The 17,866-nt window shown below is 56.1% G+C and overlaps 1 protein-coding gene and 1 long non-coding RNA gene across 2 annotated transcripts in view; both read right to left on the bottom strand.

The window, feature by feature from the left end:
* ITGA3 (integrin subunit alpha 3) overlaps positions 1 to 7,687 on the bottom strand; it is a 29,389-nt gene extending 21,702 nt beyond the window's left edge. Inside the window, exon 1 of the mRNA XM_031019936.2 lies at positions 7,008 to 7,687. Coding sequence (XP_030875796.1) covers positions 7,008 to 7,213 — 206 coding nt within the window. The 5' untranslated portion in view covers positions 7,214 to 7,687. The remainder of the gene's footprint in view (positions 1 to 7,007) is intronic.
* Positions 7,688 to 8,200: 513 nt separating this feature from the next.
* On the bottom strand, positions 8,201 to 10,789 carry LOC145717233 (uncharacterized). Its single transcript, XR_014140301.1, has 3 exons — positions 10,635 to 10,789; positions 10,136 to 10,203; positions 8,201 to 9,789 (listed from the first exon to the last, which is right to left on the bottom strand). It is a non-coding gene; the product is annotated as an uncharacterized LOC145717233 (long non-coding RNA).
* Between the last annotated feature and the right edge of the window lie 7,077 nt (positions 10,790 to 17,866).

Genomic DNA, 17,866 nt, shown 5'->3' with positions numbered 1-17,866 from the left:
TCGGGTCTAGTGGCTAGCACTGAAGAATAGGAGCAGGAGGTGACACTGGACGCAGGGAGTGTCCCCGAAAGCGAAGCCAGGTGAGCTGGGGTCAGCAGGGCCCTAAGTGACCTGGGTGATGCTACTCTTCCCCCCCGCCAGGACACCACCACCACTTTGACACAGGCATACAAGGTATGCGGGGGCTGGGCACCTGACACTTTGGACAATGGGGCCACAGGGCTGAGTTCTTGGCAGGTGGGCCCGAGAGTGGGGATCGCCCCCAGCCTGCCCAGAACCCATCTTTGGGGACACTGACTGCAAGTCCCTACAAGGGTGCTTAGGGCCCTGGCCACCCACCCCATCCCAGACAGGCGGCTAGAGGGGAGGAAGGCAGGTCAGCCTGGGCGCAGTATCTCTGGAGATGGTCCTCGGCCCACCATCGTCAGAAATCCCTGGCCTATTTGTTAAAAACCGGCAAACTCCTCAGCCTGCCACAGACCATCTAAATTGAATCTGGGGGTGGACCCCTGGAACCTGCCTAATTAACAAGTGCGCCAAATACTGTGCACCTCGGTTTGAGAAGACAGCTCGACCACCCTTTGCTCCCCAGGCATCATCTCTCCCTGAGGCCTGTGGACCTTCTGCCCGCATGGCTTCCCGGATCCTGATGGACTCGGCCCTCTGGGTGGCAGGTACCTCCTAGGTACCCCTCCATCTGGCCCCAGCAACACAATCACCCTGAGGCTCCCAGCTCAGAACCCGGGCCCTGGGCTGCCCGCCAGAGTCTGGAGGTACACAGCAATGCCCCACCTGCAGCTCCCGCCCGGGACCTGTGAGTGAGGGCCCCGGAGAGAGGGCAGGGCAGGGCCTGGGCATGCCGGGACCTGGGGTGCCTCCGCCCACTGGCTGTCAGGAATGCACCGCCTGGGGGTGCTGGGAAGGGGGCGGGACTTCTGCCTGCGCCTCACATCTCGCTCCGACCTCGAGCTGGGAAGCGTCCCTGGGGGCAGGGGTGCAGCTTCTCCAAGCAGAGCAGTTAGGAGCTGCCGGCAGCAAGGCGGGCAGGGCGCCAAGGTGGCAGCCGGGCCCGGTTAGTCACCCTCTGTCTGGCCTGGAGAGGGTGCCCGGTGAGCCCGCTGCCTGACCACCCATGGACCTCTGCCCCCCACGCGACTGCCAGGTGAGGGAGCGAAGCAAAAGCCCGTGGGAAAGGAAGAGAAGAGCCTGGTTCTCGGGTTTGTTCTGCCCCGTGAGGGCAATTTCTTTTCCCTCTCTGAGCTGTGAGTGCCTCATCTGTGAAATGGGGACAGCAGCTGTCCCACCAACCTCGGGGGTTGTTGGGGGGAACAAATGGGTTTGTTCTTCAAAAGGGCTTTCTGACTATGAAGTCATGGCCAACGTGAGCACTCGGTCTGACTTCTGGCGGCATCAGGGACTGGCCTTTGCTCATCCCCAGGTGTTCCTCCAAGCACCAGGGAATTTTTGCCCCACCTGGTTAGGGAGTCTGGAACAGAGGGCAAAGAGCAGACTGGTTGTTTAGAGGGAGCCGAGGATGGGACCTGGGAGTCCTTCCATGGCGGTGGAATCCCTGGGGTGGGGGTGGGGCACCGGCAGAGTCATGCTGGCGCGGTTGCCCAGATTTGGCTGGAGGCAGAGGCTCAGGGTTGGCTACGGTGAACTTGAAGGGGTAGCTCCAGGCCTCAGGGGGCAAGGTGTCCCTGCGCAGCCCAGGCTGCGTTCCAGGGTGTGACATGCAGTAGAAGTGTTGCTGTCCCCCAGCTGCAGCCCTGACCAAGTTGTGGGGGCATGAGGTGGCTGGGGAGCAGGGTGGCCATGACCTCCCAGCTTTGCTCATCTCAGAGGGAGTGGGTTAAGGGACTCCTCCTCTCAGCCTCCTGGGGTACCGAGCAGGCAAAGCCGGGCATGGGTGGCATTTGGGATTGCAATCAATCCCTTTACCATCTATACCCGCTCAGCCCTCACCCTGCCCTAGCCTTGTGCCCACTGATGGGCGGTGGGGCAGGGCGGGTGCCCCAATTCTAGCCCCACATCCCAGGCCCCTCCCTCCCCAGAGATTCCACAGGGAGCCCCCCTCCAACCCCCCCTGGGGTATTTTTAGCTCCTACTTGGCCTGCTCAGAGGCCCTTTAAGGCCCTCTGGCTCCCATCCCGGGATCCAATGGGTCTCCAGCCAGAGGACTGGGAGTTGGATGGGGGAAGGCATGTGCAGAGGGTCAGGTCCAGCTCCCTCAAGCCACAGCCAGGTGTGGGAGAGGCCTTCCTGGCACAGAAATGAAATGTAAAATAGCATGCAAATGAGCATCTCTGCTGCCTGCTGTTGGGGCTGGTCCAGGTCAGTGAGTCCAAAAGCTGACCCCTCCTAGACCACCAGTGAGTCCAACCTCCAGGCAGCAGTGAGAAGGGAGGCTAGCAGGATGCTTTGCCCAGTTCTTGGAGCACAGAAGAAAGGAGATCTGAGTTTCCCTCTCCTGGAGCCGGCCTGGGCCCCTCCAGGAGCTAGGGGAATGGATGAAATGACCTCTCAAGGGCTTTCCAACAGCTCCTTGGCCTCATCTTTGGCTCCAGCCAGACAGCCCCTCCCGGCCTCTGGGGAGCCCTTGAACTCCAAGTTCCATAAAAGCACCTCCTCACCCCCGTTCCATCACTCTTCCTGGGGTGGGGGTGGGGGGGAGGTGATCAAAGCTAATGTAACAGCCAAGCCGAAAACAGCAGAATCAGAGGAGGCTGGGGAATGGGGCCCAGGAGCATTCAAGGCACCAGGTTGGCTCACCCCAAAGAGAAGAAGGCTCCCTGGGGGGCACTGGGGTGGGGTGATGCTCAGAGATACTGCCTCTAAGATTCAGGGAGGCACCTGGGAAGCTTCCAGTTAACCTGGAGGGTAACAGGGGCCAGCACTCAGACCACAGGCCCCCATGCCTCACTCCTCAGGGTCCCCTGCCACCTCAGGCTGGGAGGCCGGTGGCGCCGGGCGCCGCTTCAGCTCTGAGACCAGGGGTGCGGGAGGAGCAGCTCTCAGATGCTGGATCCCAGCTCTGTGCCCATCCTGCTGCCCAAATTAGCCATCTCCCCAGAGGCTCCCGCTCCCGTGGTAGCGGACTCGCAGGCTTCTCCGTCCTCCCCCTACGTCACCCTGACACTGCCCACCCAGCCCCCTCTCCCTTCTGGTGACTCAGCCCTAGAACCAGAGCAACAGGCTGGAGGAAGCAAGAGAATGAGAGAGGACTGGAGAAAGAGGCCTTGGCCCCAAACAAGGCTGTTTTTCTCATTTCTTCTCCCTCTTGCTGGCTCCTTAGTATCTTTTCCATATTTGATCCCTTGGGGTGTTCTCTGTGTCATCTACCCTCCATCCCTCGTGCTGCAACAGACATCTTCTTCCTCCTTTGTTCAGCTCTGGCCAACCCCCTTCCACTTCTTTTTCTACAAGATCAGGCTTCCCCTGCCTCCTGCCCAATTTAAAGCTCCTTGGCCTGGGCTGGTCACTGGAGAGAGCCAGAGGAACAGGGCGCTCCGCGTGCAGGCCTTCTGCCTGCAGCCACAGCTGTTCTGCCCATTTCCCCCGGCATGAGAAAGAGGCTGCCAGGTGCCTGCCCTGCCCAGGGAAACATGTTTTAGGAGAGAATGGCAGGTAAGCCCCGTTCCTACCTACCTCAGATATGACCTCATCGGCCAGGAGCCACATCCACCCCCACCCCAGGCTCCGCAGACACCCTCAATTCCACACAAGGGCAAAGGGGAGAGAGAGAGCCCCAGAGGTATCTTCCATAGCCCACAAGGTCAGGCCAGACCAGGACAACTGGATTCCCAGGAGGGAGTGACAGGGCAGGTGCGGAGGGCTGGGGGGCAGGGACCAGCTCCCAGAGGAATAATCCCTCTGCTTCCCCAGGGCTTGTCATGCATCTCACCCAGAAGCCCAAAGCACCTTGGTCCTTGGCCCTGCTCCTCACCCCTCACTTCTGGCGACTGGGAAGCCGGGGCCTGGGTTGGGGTGAACTCTGATGTTCTGGGAGTTCCCTAACTCTGGTCCAGAGATAAAGACGATGGGGAACGAAGAGGGCCCACACCTGGGATTTTAACCATTTCTAGAATAAGGCCTTCTTTGAGAATAGGACGAACGCCATGCTCTTCCCCTCCCCGTGCTCCCAGACGCATGATTTTCACGTATTTGCAGGAGCCCCCCGCATCTCCTGCAGACCTTCTAGGAACCCCAGGCTAAGAGTTTGTTCAGGATCGGGAAACCTCTCCCCTTTTCCAAAAGGGCTTGTAGGCTAACAGAAAATAAGACCTGACTTGTTGGATCCCCTAAGCTGTGCACTCAGGCAGCTGTTCACATCTGGCTACACAGCTGGCTGCAGCTTAGCCCAGCTGGCCCAGCTGGCCCTCCCAAAGGGCCAAGGGGCAGAATTCAGTGAGAGGAGATGAGCCAAGATAGAGAACCACCCCCGGGGAAAGACAGGATACAGGAGAGAATGGCCCAGAACTCTATCTAGAACTACCTGCCTCTCCACGGCTCATGAGTTTTAGAACCTTCTGGGCTCTTAGCAGGGGTAATGCCATCTCTAGCCGCCCAGGAAGAAAAGTAGAGCCCCTCTGCTCAGCCATCCTGGGTGAGGCCCGTGGGTAATACGGGCCTGGCTTTGGCACAAGAGCCCAAACCTGCTCCCCCGAGACTCAGGCACGTGCAGAGCGGCTTACACACACTGGAGCCCCACTGGCAGCTCATGAAGAAGGCATGTTGTCCCCACGCCCCGCCCCGTGGAGACATTAAGACTCAGATATTAGTGACAGATCCAAGACTGGAAACTGGCAGGGGGATTCTGGCGCCTCTTCTCCCTCCCCAGTGCCAGGTTGCCCTCTGAGAGGCCAACAGAGGCAGGAAGGAGGATATAGATCCAGGTCCAACCCCTCTTTGGAGAAAAGTGGCCCAGAGAAGGGAAATATCTTGCTCAAGGTCACATAGCGGGTAGGGGGGTGGGGGGTGGGGTTTACAGAGTCCATTATCTACTCCAGCTTTTCAGTATTTACTCTCGCTTTCCTGATCTTTTTACACTGCGTTCCCTTATGTCATGCAGATTCAGTATGGAAAGTCTAAAAAATCTGGGGCACCCGGGTGGCTCAGTCAGTTAAGCGTCTGCCTTTGGCTCAGGTCATGATCCCGGGGTCTTGGGATCGAGCCCCACGTCGGCCTCTCTGCTCAGCAGGGAGTCTGCTTCTCCCTCTGCCCCTCCCCCTGCTCGTGTGCACTTGTTCTCTCTCTCTCAAATAAGTAAACAAAATCTTGAAAAAAAAAAAAAAAGAAATTCTAAAAAGCTTTTTCTGGGCTGGGGCAGAAAGAGCACCAGTATAGAAACTTGTGCTGATGGTCACTTTTAGGGTCTCCGAAGGATGAAGGGCTGGCCGAGGGCAGGCGGCAGTTGTGGGCGCTGTGCTGGGAAGGGTGTGGTGGCCTTAGCCTCTGCAGAACGTAGACCGAGGCCAAGTAGGTAGGTAGATTGCGCAGGGGCTGGGCCAGCAGGGCAGAGGCCAAGGCTGGGGCAGAGTTTGGACTTTGGACATTCCAAGATTCCTCAAGTTTCTGCAGGCCCCAGCCAGAGCTGGGAAAGGTTTCAATACACCCTGTATCAGACCACATCCTCTTGCTCAGCGGAGTTAGACACCAGGTAGGGGTAGATGTCTGGTAGGTCCCCTGGCCCAAAGAGGTAGGTGGGACCTGCCTGACCTGTCCTAACTCCTTCCCTCCTGGGATAGCGTCCCCCACTCCAGCTGCCAACCTGAGCACCTGAGCCCGGGGCAGAGAAACTTCTGAAACCTAGACTTGCCCCTCTAGGCAGGAGTATGTCGGTGGCAGCGGGGAGGGAGGGGCGGGAGGAAACATGGACAGCTGGATGCAATCTTCGCTCCTCTCCCCTGTGGGTAGCTCTTCCCCTCCTTCTCCTTACAGCTGTCGGGGAAGGGGAACAGAAGAGAAAAACACCATTCCCCTCTTCAAACCAAAACAAACACACTCAGGGTTGAAGATTCAACATGAATCTGTGGAATGCAGGGAAGATGTCTGGTGGCAGGGCGTCCCTGCTGGGGGTGGGGTGGGGGGCAGGAGACCAAGCAGGAGTTGGGACAGCTCGCTCTACTTCCCCATCCTCAAGGGATCAGAGGGAGCTCCCGGACAGTTCCAAATGGCCAGACTCATGCATCACCTCACCCTGCAACCGCCAAGCACCAAGCACCAAGCAGCGAAGGGCCCTCCAGTCTGGCTCTGCAGAGGGCGTGGCCGGCAGGGCCGGCTGACTAAACGCGAGGTGCAAAGGCCCCGGCGGGCTTAAACACATATGCCCACAGGTTCTTCCCAGGAAATCGGGAAGAGGGATCCACTGGGTGTTCACCTTGCAGTTTTTCCCAGGTCACAGCCCTGGAGAGAAGTATTCGTACATTAGTTACTCCGTCAACAGAGTGGGAGGAGGCTCAGGAAACGGGGATCCCACTTCTACTTTCTTTCTTTTTTTTTTTTTTTTTAAAGATTTTATTTATTTATTTGACAGAGAGAGACACAGTGAGAGAGGGAACACAAGCAGGGGGAGTGGGAGAGGGAGAAGCAGGCTTCCCGCAGAGGAGAGAGCCCGATATGGAACTCGATCCCAGGACCCTGGGACCATGACCTGAGCCGAAGGCAGTTGCTTAACAACTGAGCCACCCAGGCGCCCCCACTTCTACTTTCAAGAGAGGTTTAAAGGGCTGAGGGGCTGAGTTTAGACAGGTTCTGGCCGGGTCAGCACTTGCCAGTGATTGCTGACCCCATCCCACACCCAATGCCTCCACTTCCCGCCACACCTGGGCAGGGAAGGGCTGCCCACGTACCCCCCCGCCCCCTGAATCCCCGTTCACTACAGCCCGCGACCCGCGGGCCTGGAAGCCAGGCTGCGACTCGGCTCTGGATGGACCCGCAACCTGCACACACACTCTCTCCACCCCCCGCCCCCCTCCACCCCCCCACCCCCCGCCAGCCTCACTTACAGGTAGCGCTGCTGCCGCTCCGTCTGCCGGTGGAGGGCGACCGAGTAGCCGAAGAGGCTGCCCGGGTTCCTGGCCTCCTTCACCACCAGGAATCGGGTGTCCAGGTTGAAGGCGGAGGCGACGCGGCCGCCGGCGGCCACCATCAGGGCGAACGCGCAGAGCATCGGGCGCGGGACGCAGGCGGCGCGGCGGGGGCCCGGGCCCATGGCTGCGGGGGCGGGGGCCGGGGCGAGAGCGCGTGAGGGCGTGGAGCCGGGAGTGAGGACCGGTTCACCTGCTCCCCGCGCCACCGGAGAACACTCGGGCGGGCTGCGTCGCTGAGCCCGGCAGCGCTGAGAAGTTTCTGGCCCCCAGCCCCGGTCAGTTTCACGTCGGCTCAGGGTCTGCGCTCTCAGATTCCTCTCCAAGGTTCGCGGGTCTACTCTCCCGCCAGCCCGGCCGGCGGATCACCGCCCCCCGCCCCGGGCACCCTGCCCCCAGCGCGTCCCGGCCGCGCCCCCTCGGCCGCACTGTAGCCTTCGATCCCGTCTCGGCGGCGGATCTGGGAGCGCAGGCCGGTCGACCGCAAGGAAGACGGGAGGGAGCGGTCCCCTCCGCGCGCGCCCCGCCTCCCCACGCCCAAGTCCGCACCTCCCCACCTTGCGCGCCCAGCCGGGGCTCCGCTTTCCTTCCGGGGAAAGAGAAAAGGTCCTGGCTCCGCCACCGCCTCTTAAAGGGGCAGCACGGCCCCTCCCTCCTCATCCTCCCTAAGCAGGCTCCGCCCTCTCCCCCAAACACCTGCCGGGAGCCCCCAAAAGCTTGGATTTCCCCTCTCCGCCCCTTGCTTCTCCCAGGAAGCGTCACCTCCCGAGCAAGATGGATTGGACCGGCGGGGCCGGGGGTGGGATTAGTCCGGCTGCTTTGCTCCGGCTGCTACTGCGGCTGGAAAGGCCGTTGCAGGCGCGGCCACCTCTGCGGGCCCGCTGGAGAGCCCCGGCGTTGGCGCATCCGGCAAGCGGCGTCCGCGCGCCTCTGGGTGGAAAGCCGGCTTCGCCTCGGCAGCGCTGGGAATCCCTGAGAGGCGGTTGGCGGTCTCTGGGCGTTCTTCCTCGCACCCAGGCCCTTCGCGGTCCTTGTCGAGATGTGTTTCTCTTGCCCACCCGCCCCCACCCACCCTGATCCGGGCTGGATATGGTCCCTCCGCAAAGCCAGGCAGATACTTATTTATTCAGTGGTACTAACCAAGCATTGCTAATTGTGATAAGCAACAAGACAGCGCTTCCCCCAAAGGGCTCCGCCTTCTGGTATCCCTTATAAACCCTTCGGAGTGGCAATGAGTCCCTTCTCCTTGGAATGCACTGTGTGGCCAGGGAGCTGGGCCCACGCTGCACCCGTATCTCATACACTCCTGCCTTCAGGGCCCAGCCCCACGGATTCCCAAAGGTCTTCCTCTCCTCCTACCCAGGCTCAGCCTGAGTGTTTGGAGACTGGGCGGGGACGCCAGCCTCCATAGGTGTGTAGTGGGTGGCGCCGGTGGAGGTAGGTGGGCGGGGCCCAAAGGTCCCGCCATCCTCCGAAGAACCTAACTGAAAGGGAACTTCAAGAGGTCACTATGTACTTTCTTGAATCGAACTCGGATTTCTCATAGTGCAGCGCAAAGACCCACTTCCCCTGAACATTCTTTTCTCCAGGCTGAAGGAACTTTCTTCTTTTGGCCCAGAAATTCAGCCTTCAGCCCTCACTGTCTTGCAGTTTGATTTAGAGTCCCTGTCTCTGAAAGTTTATAATAATAAAAAACAACTATGTTGTGAAGGGGACTTGAACGTTATAGTTAATGAATCATTTCACGTGCAGACTCTTATTTCATCCTCCTATCCTCCCTGTGAGGTTAGGATTATCATCCTCATTTGACTTAGGAGGAAACCTGGATGTCCAAGGTCAGACAGCTTGTGGAGGGGCAGAGCTAGGACTGGAAGCTACTCACCACAGCTGCGTCTGTAAGAGACGAGTCCCAGGCAGATGTTGGTCAGACAGCCAGATGCATCTGAACAAAACCAACTGCAATAACAGCATTCTCTGTGGTGCTCATCCCTGTCTGCCCTTAGGATAGCATTTCTTCCCAAGCTGGGACTCCCAGAGCCACCCAGCCTCTCCCCGTGGTCTGCCTTGTGGCCCATGGCCTGCAGTGTTAGGAGACATCTGAGGGCAAGGAACAGAAAGCTGACCTGTATGGAAGTTGACCAGTTACCCTGTTCTCCTTTGGCCTGGCTGCCGGGTCCTCCACCTTATTCCTGGAGAAGAGGAGACAGCTGGGGCCAGGAGGGCAGGGGCCAGGGTGGATGCTCTGTGTGGGCAAGGAGTCCCACCTGAAACAGCTTTGAGAATCCTGTGATGTCAGATGGGCTCTATGCCAGGCATTATCTCTTTGGCCATCCCAAACAGGAATGACCAGTATGTCCGATCCCAGGGCTGGGAGCAGGAAAGGGATGAGGGATGGTTTTTCCACTCCAGGGGAGTATCCTGAGGGAATGTGGGAGTGGGAGCAGGGTGCCTGAGAGCGGGGGAGGGCTCGAGCGAAGGAATGTGGGGGAGTGTCGGAGAGATCTGGGGGAGACGGCGTGGGGATGGAGGGAGATGTGGACACTGGAAGGGCCTCTGAGCTGGAGAGATGCAGAAAGAGAAACTTCAAGTTCATGATGATGGTCTGAAGTCCCCTGGTTCCAGTGACATATCATCCACAGCCTGATCTCATCCCTCAGTTGACTTTGTCATATCGACTCTTCTCCGTGGAGAAGGGCCCCACCTGGAAAAGCAGAGAGAAACAAGGGCACATGAATAACACATGTGAAAAGGAATCAGAGTCCTTTTTTTGATGTTTGACAGCTGACAGCTTGTAAGCCCCACCTCTCCCCCTTTGCCCCACAGCTGGACAAGCTGATAACAAAGCCTGGGGGCCATGTTCCCTTCTTTGGTGACCATGGGGGATTCAAACCTCTTTCCCGCACAAATGCTCACCTTGATCTCAGTCCCTAACCACAATAAGGCCATCTCATCTCCTTGCTTTCTCAGGCCATTTCAGACCTTGCTCAACAGGCCAGCCCTGCTCTCCCCAGAGACCTCAATTATGTAAATAATAAACTTTTTAATACCTCTTGGCCTGTGTGTGGCGTCATCAGTCTTGACATCAAGCGAAATCTTGGGTGGGGTCTGTCTGCTTCTGCGAGGGACGGTGAAAACAAGTCAACTATGGGTTCTGCTGTGGAGGCAGGGAGGCTTCTTGGAGGAGGAGTATATGGACGAGGGAGAAGGGAAGGACTAGCAGGACGGAGCCTCAGGAGAGAAGAAAGCAGAAGAGTTACTGGGGCCTGGTTTGGGGTGAAGTTTTCTCAGTCACCACAATGACAACGTCAAGATTCTATAAAGGTGCCTTGGTTTATTCAGCACTTGCTAGGTTTGCATTAGCCTTCCTCTGGGGGACTCCTCTCCATCTCCCTCTCTCAGAGCCCCAGACCACACCACTTGCTAACTCACTCCTCACAGGAAGGTCAGAGCGCAGACAAGTTGTGCATGGGCAGCTGGAGGAGAGAGAGATGGAGCAGAATTGAGGCACCTTGTGGGTTGAGTGCGGGCTCTCTTCAGCCCTCTCACCTTGAGCAAGTTACTTTACTCCTCCAAGCCTCGATTTCCCCATCTGTGCATTGAAAGGGCTGGAGGAGATGTCTCCTTATTTCCCAGCTGGCATCCTGTGTATCCCAAGGCTCCTAAGATTTGTTGAACTAACTGAACCAAATCTTTGCTATTGAATTAAGACTCAGGTCTCTATCTCTGATCTGAGTTGAAAATGCAAATTACTGAGGAGGGAAGGAGGAGCAATGAAGCATGAATGGGTTTATCAGATTTCCTTTCTCCTGTGACCTAGATACGTTCAGGCAGGCGCCCCGTCCCTGGCTCAGAATCTGTCAGCTTCCAACATTCACTGACACCCTACTATGTACTGGCCCAGAGCTGAGAACCCTCAGGGGTGTCAAAGATGAAGCAGGGCATCTTTGGGGGAGGCCGAGCTTTCATCCTGACCCCACATTCGGAGAGCTCTCAAATGTAAACAGCCTAAACCTGCACCACATTGCATTTTAGGGCTAGTGCCTGTGGGGCAATGGGGGGGGGGAGCGGTGGGGGTGACCTGCAGTCACTCTCGAATCTTCCAGCCCATCCAATGACTTCTAGTCTGGGCTTGCAGTGTGATTATAGATACCAGACTCACAGGTTTGTGGGAAAATAGCAGAACTGGGGCCAAGAAGTTGCTCACGACGTGGTACTTGTGCTCACTGTTGACAACACCCGAGTTTCCAGCGGCCATGACAGTCCCTCAGACACAGGAGGTCTCCAGCCACTGCATGTCCAGCCGAATTCAATTGGCCACATACACTTCATGGCCCTAAAACAGAGAACCCAGGAGAGGTGAGTGGGAGGCCAACTCTGTCTCATAAATATCCTCTTGCCCCTGTCCCCTCCCCAAGCCTAGATCCTGTTGGGACAAATGTCTTGGCTCAGTGGGTTGAAAAGGAAAGTCGGAGTTCTGAGGCATGAATCGCTGTGCCCACTGACTCACTTCCTCCTCCCCACCCACTCCGGACCCAGCTGGTCCCTGAGTAACAGGTTGGAGCCTCCTCCCTGGCCTTGCTCCTCCTCCCAGCACCCCACCCCCCTGGGGCCTGACTGTGGACCTCACCCCTGCATGGACCGCTACAGTGGGACAGTGAAGCCAGCTACCCCTGATTTGCAATCTGCCTGCAGTGAGCTAAGGAGCAGACTACAGGGCAGCAGGGGTGGGAAGGAGGGGTGCGGCAAGGGGAGGGCATAAGCCCTGCTCTCAGCACCGCCCCCGCCCCAGTCTGATGTGCGAGATAGGGCACCCTGGAGTTTGATCTGGGAGGTAGTAGAAATTCCGCTCTTCATTAAGGGCCCTCTCCTTTCCTGCCAGGATCACAGAAATTCTCACCATTAGGCAACCTTTCTGTGGCCTAAGGCCTTGTCTCCCGAAGGTTCCTATTAAAAGGCGGGGAGCTGTACCTGGCGGGGTAGCACGTGGGCTCCCTGGCAGGGACGGGACAGGATGTTACAGCATCGCCCACAGAAACCAGGGCCCCGGGGGATAAATGATTCAGGCAGCATGAAGGTAGGGGGAGGGAGGGAAAAAGCCAGAGCTGGGACAAAGAATGACTTCATGGGGGTGGGAGGGGTGGGCAGGGGTTCCAAACAGGCCCCTGGCGCTGCCCTCCCTGGTTAACTGTTAGCGTGATGGGGTAATGAGGGAGGGATTTCACTTTCCTGCAAAACAGTGCCCAGAGTCCTGGCCTTTTCCCTCTGGAGGTGCCCTTCGCCACCTTGTCCTGGGCTCCTCTGAAGAGGAGAGTCGCTTGAGGGATGACAAGGCCACTCCCTCAGTGGCAGAACTGCTCTGGGCAGCCCTCCCAACGGTAGCTGGGAGGCTCGACTGCGGAGCCAGATGGAACCCAGCGGTACGGCGTGGGGGAGGACAAGCCAATGCCCAGAAGGGCCTAGGCCTAATGACGTGCCGTGGGCCGGGCAGCCGGGCAGTGATCACAAGCACAGAGGCTGGAAGGGACACGCTCAGCAAAAGCTTCACCTTGCTGGCCTTGGAACTGAAGGGAACGGATGGTTGCCCCTGACCATGAGCTGAGAGCCTTTGTGGATTCGAAAGACCATCTGGGGCTGATGCAGGGAGGGACCTGAGAAAGCATGAGGCCCTGCCCTATTGCAGAGATAGACATGGACTTGAGAGAGATTTGGGTGAGCTGGTGGCTGGTGCGTGCAGGGGATGGACGCAGGGAGAGGTCAGTGGCAGGGATGGCTCGTGCGTCTGCGGGACCTCTAGGGCCTCCTAGGTGGAGGTGCAAGTCCGCCCGGCCATCTGCCAGAGGCTCCAGGACAGGGGTGGAGAGAGACAAGGAGGCCAGAGCCCAGGATGGACCCCAAAGTGGTGCATCCGAACCTATCAGCGGAGGGAAGTTCTTAGGGGCCTTTCCCCAGAAGCATTAGCCTCAGCCTGGATGTCAACCGGGCCATGGCAGCCTGGCTCCCTGCAGTCAGGCTGGGGCCACAGCAAGCTCCCCTGAGATGGTCCCCGGGGCCCCGATGGCCACAGGCCACGCACCACCTGCACCCGGGACTCCAGGTCCCCCAGCTCTCTCCTTTCTTCCATCTAGCTCTCTTATTGTTCTCACTCTCTTGGTGACTTCGGTTACAACCCCAGAGGCCCCCACTTCATTCATTCCATGCCTGCCCTACTCTCTGCTCCCATAGACAGCCTTAGGCTTCAGTGCACTGTATCCCTACACTCGCCGGGGCCGTGGGATCCGCTACCCTAACGCACATCAGCCTCTAACTCACTTTTGGTCACCTCTGAGCCTCAATTTCTTTGCAAAGAGGTGATGATCATGCCCAACCCTGGGACAGCTGGGAGATTGACTGAGATCATACCTGGGGAGCACCTGGCATGGGGCCACACACTGTGCCCTTCCCCTCTCTTCCCTTAGACAATCATTATCTGGCTGCAGAGGCCCTCCTACCCTGACCCTATTCAAAACCAACCTTGGGGGCGCCTGGATGGCTCGGTCAGTTAAGCGTCTGCTTTTGGCTCAAGTCCTGGGATCAAGCCCCAAGTTGGGCTCCCTGCTCAGCAGTTAGTCTGCTTCTCCTTCTGCTCCCCACCCAGCTCATGCTCATGCGCTCTCTCTATCTCTCAAATAAATAAACAAAATCGTAAAAAAAAACCCAAAAACCAAAAAACAACCTTGGACAACTTACAGAACCAAGCCTAAAAAACTCAGCTGCTCAGCTCAGCCTGAGGCTTGAGGTCCTCCATGACCGCCTGCTTACCTTTCTTTGGTCCTCACACTCCACGCTCCCATCGTTTCCCCATGGCCCCAGTCTGAGGGGGCGGGGGACATCTTCATCTCCAAATCCTGCTCACCCCTTTCTCAAGAAAAGGGTGTGCCTAGGGTGTTCCTTCCACCTGCAAGCAACACCTCAACATCTTCCTGCCCATTGACAGCTCCCCTTCCGTCAAAGCCAATTGAGAATTGAGGTCCACCGTCTTTCCGCCTCTCTGGGCCTCCACAGATGCTTTCTGCTCCAGGGTAACCCTGTTTTTCCCTCGGATAGAGCGCTTGTCACGTTGGGCCATATGTCACTTATTAGCTTGGGCAAAGTTGCTTAAGCTCTCTGTGACTCAGTCTCTCTATCTGCACACTGGAGTGAATAGCATGCTAACCGTAGAGTCAGCGTGGAGAGTAAATGAGAATTGCACAGTGCCTGCCACATAGTACATAGGTTAATAAATGTTATTTTTTATTGAGATGGTGGTGGGGGTGACAGTGGTTTTCTATCTCCCAACAGTCCTGACTCCCAGGAAAAGCAAGCTCAGACCCTCTCTCTCGCACCGCCCTGCCAATAGCTACTACTACATGCTCTGCTTGGGGTGGAAGTCAATAATATGCATCATTGACTCTTCTCTGGTCCATCAAACAACTCATCGTGCTCCTTGTGGGTTCCCTTTGACTCCATTCATGTGAGGCACGGACATTTCTATGTCCAGGAAGTGGAACCCTGAGAGCTAGTGGGGTTATCAGTACCTGGGGAACCCCATCCCAACACCCCCATCACAGAGGAGCCTGGTTGGCCTTCCCCGGGGCTCAGGGTGGGACTCCAACACAGGGGTGGGGAGACAGTGGAGAGTGGGCATCCTGGAAGACTTCCTGGAGGAGGAAAATGGGGAGAACTGGCCTGAGAAAAGGGATAGTCGTTTCTATTGGGAGTCTCACTGGGCCAAGCCCTTTATGTAGATTATGACCTTTATTCTTCATGACAAGCCTGCGGAGTCAGTCCTATTGTCCCCCTTTCCAGAAGAAAACAAAGGCCCAGACTGGCAAAGTGACAGGCCCAAAGTCACAGCGCTGGTGAGGGGAGCAGGATTCATATCCGGATCTGGGGGGCTCTGAGGGGAGGGTCCAGCGGAGAGGCAGCCCAAACAGAGAATGGTGGGAGGATTCCAGGCTCGGGCCAGCTGCCCACGCATCCAGGGAGGTGGTGGGCGGGGCGGAAACAGCCACCAGAAGCCAGGGGCACGCGGCAAACAAGGGTGCCAGGAAGTCAACCGGACCCGGGGTCCTTCCTCCCGGCCCGCCCTGTGCCCCTGGCCAACTGCCGCCTCCCATTCCCGGTGCTCTCTGCAAGAGAACAGAGAAAGCTGGGCTGGAGCCCAGGGATGGCCAGGAGGGTCTTGAAGCCCAGGAGGAGCCCTACCAGACCTAAGCCCCCACTGTCCCAGGAGGAGAGGCAGAGCAGGATTCTAGGGGTCTTGTCCTGTTTGCCTTGGATGGAGCTCAGACTGGGGCGGGGCGCGGAGAAGGCACTAGATAGATGTGTGTTGAAAGGAGGGACGGCGGGTGGTGAGTGCGGTGTCAAAACTGCCAGGCTGGAGGTGAAGAGACTTGGTCCTGACACGGTTTCTGCCCCCCACCTTGTGACCCTGGATGAGTCTCAGAACCTCCCTATCCATCAGATCAAGTTGTTATCCTGGAATGCCCATCACAGCTTGGGTCCCTTCCAGCTCTGACAATGCAGTTCTATTAATTCTTCTACTCACTCACTAATTTGTTATTTCAGCGAAATACATAGTAGAGCTCAGTAAATATATTTTGGTACTAATGAAGTGGTGGGCAGGGTGGCAATAATAAGCAAAAGTTGTGGGAGGGTGGTGATTTGTTAAGAGCAAGATGGCCTGGATTCAAATTCTCCCTCCATCACCTGCTGACTGAGTAACCTCGGGTAAGTTCCTTACTCATGTTGAACTTCAACTTCCTCATCTATAAGAGGGAGATAATAGGAGTATATACTTCACGGGATTATTGTAAAAATTAAATGAGATAATGCAAATAAATTGCTTAGGAAAAAGGTACGTAGCAAGTGCCCAATAAATGTTAGCTATTATTATTTCTTAGAGATGAGTGAATTTCAGCAGGCAAAGATGGGTGGTGTGTGTGTGTGTGCAGGGCTGGGGTTTGGCGGGGGAAGCATCAGAACAGTGTGTCCTTAGATACAGAGGCAGGAAAACCCAGTAGGAGTCTAAGGAGCCACAGGAGGCCAGTCCAGACAAGGTGGAAAGAAGTAAGTTGGGCGCAGAGTGTGAAGGGCTTTGGTTAGGCTAAGAAACTTGGATCTGATCTTGTAGATTGGCATTTCCCAACTAGTGCTCCCCCAGAGTTCCATGAGCTGCTATTGGATGTTTTATAAATACATCCAGTATTTATATGTATAAATACATGGGGGGGGGCGGGGAATGGGGAGCCTGGGTGGCTCAGTCGGTTATGCGTCTACCTTCAGCTCAGGTCATGATCTCAGGGTCCTGGGATTGAGCCTCATGTGGGGCTCCATGCTCGGCGGGGAGTTAGCTTCTTCCTCTCCCTTTGTGTGTGCTCTCTCTCTCTCTAGCTCTCACTCTCTCTCAAATAAATAAATAAAATCTTTAAATATATATATATACAAGGGGGAATGACGGAGAGGACTAGATGTCCACAGGCAAAAGAACGATGCTGGACCCCTACTTCAGATCACAGACAAAAATTAACTCAAAATGGATCAAAGATCTAAATGCAAGAGCTACACCTATAAAACTCTTAGGAGAAAACACAGGGGTAAATCCTTATGATCTTGGATTTGGCAATGGATTCTCAGATGCGACACCAAAAGCACAAGCAACAAAAGAAAATAGAAGGAAACCAAATGCCACGGTATGAATGTTTGCGTCCATCCCCCTCCCCCTCCCCCGCCTTGACATTCATATGTTAAGATACTAATCCCCAACGTGGAGGTATTAGGAGGTGGGGCCTTTGGGAGGTGATAAGGTTGAGAGAGCAGAGCTTCAAGATTGGGATTAGTGCCAATATTGAAGGGATCCCTAGCCTCATGTGAGGATACAGGGAGAAATCTGCACCTGCAAGAAGGCCTCACCCCACCGTGCTCATGCCCTGATCTTCTACTTCCAGCCTCCAGAATTGTGAGCCGCAAATGTCTGTTGTTTAGAATCTTCCCAGTCTGTGGTATTTTGCCCCAGCATCTCCGAATGGACTAAGACACTGCGCTTCACACTTTAAAACTTCAAAGTGCTTCAAAGGACACCTTCACGAAAGCAAAAAGATAACCCATAGGATGGAATAAAATAGTTCTAAATCATGTATCTGATAAGAGATTGGTATCTAGAATATATAAGGAACTCTTACAACTCAATAATAAAGAGACGAGTAATTCAGCTGAAAAACGGTCAAAGGATCTGAATAGATATTTCTCCAAACAAGGCAGAGAGACAGCCAACAAGCCTAGAAGAAGATGCTAGTCATTAGGGAAATGCAAGTGAAAGCCACAATGAGATACCACTTCACGCTCACGAGGATGGCTAGAACCAAAAAATCAGATTAAATGTCGGTCCGCCAAGAACTCGGAGCTGTTGTGCACAATTGGTGGGGATGGTAAATGATGTAATTGCTTCAAAACACAGTCTGGCATTTCTTCAAAGAGTTAAATATTGAGTGATCTCTTGGTCCAGCAATTCCCCTCCCTGGTGTACATCCAAGAGAAACGAACATGTACGTCTCCACGAAAACTTGTACCCGGATGTTCATAGCAGCATTGCTCATAATAGCCCTGAAGTAAAACTCACCCGAATGTCCATCAACCGATGAATGGACAAGCAAAATGTATCACATCCACACACCGGACTGTTATTTGACCATACAGAGGAATGAAGTGCTGATACACATTACAGTATGGTCGAAACTTGGAGACATTTTGCTGAGTGAAAG

This window comes from Leptonychotes weddellii, chromosome 15 (assembly GCF_054177405.1).
Source record: "Leptonychotes weddellii isolate Sample4059 chromosome 15, ASM5417740v2, whole genome shotgun sequence".
NCBI classification, from domain to species: Eukaryota; Metazoa; Chordata; class Mammalia; order Carnivora; family Phocidae; genus Leptonychotes; species Leptonychotes weddellii.
This window is presented reverse-complemented; position numbering and strand designations above follow the sequence as displayed.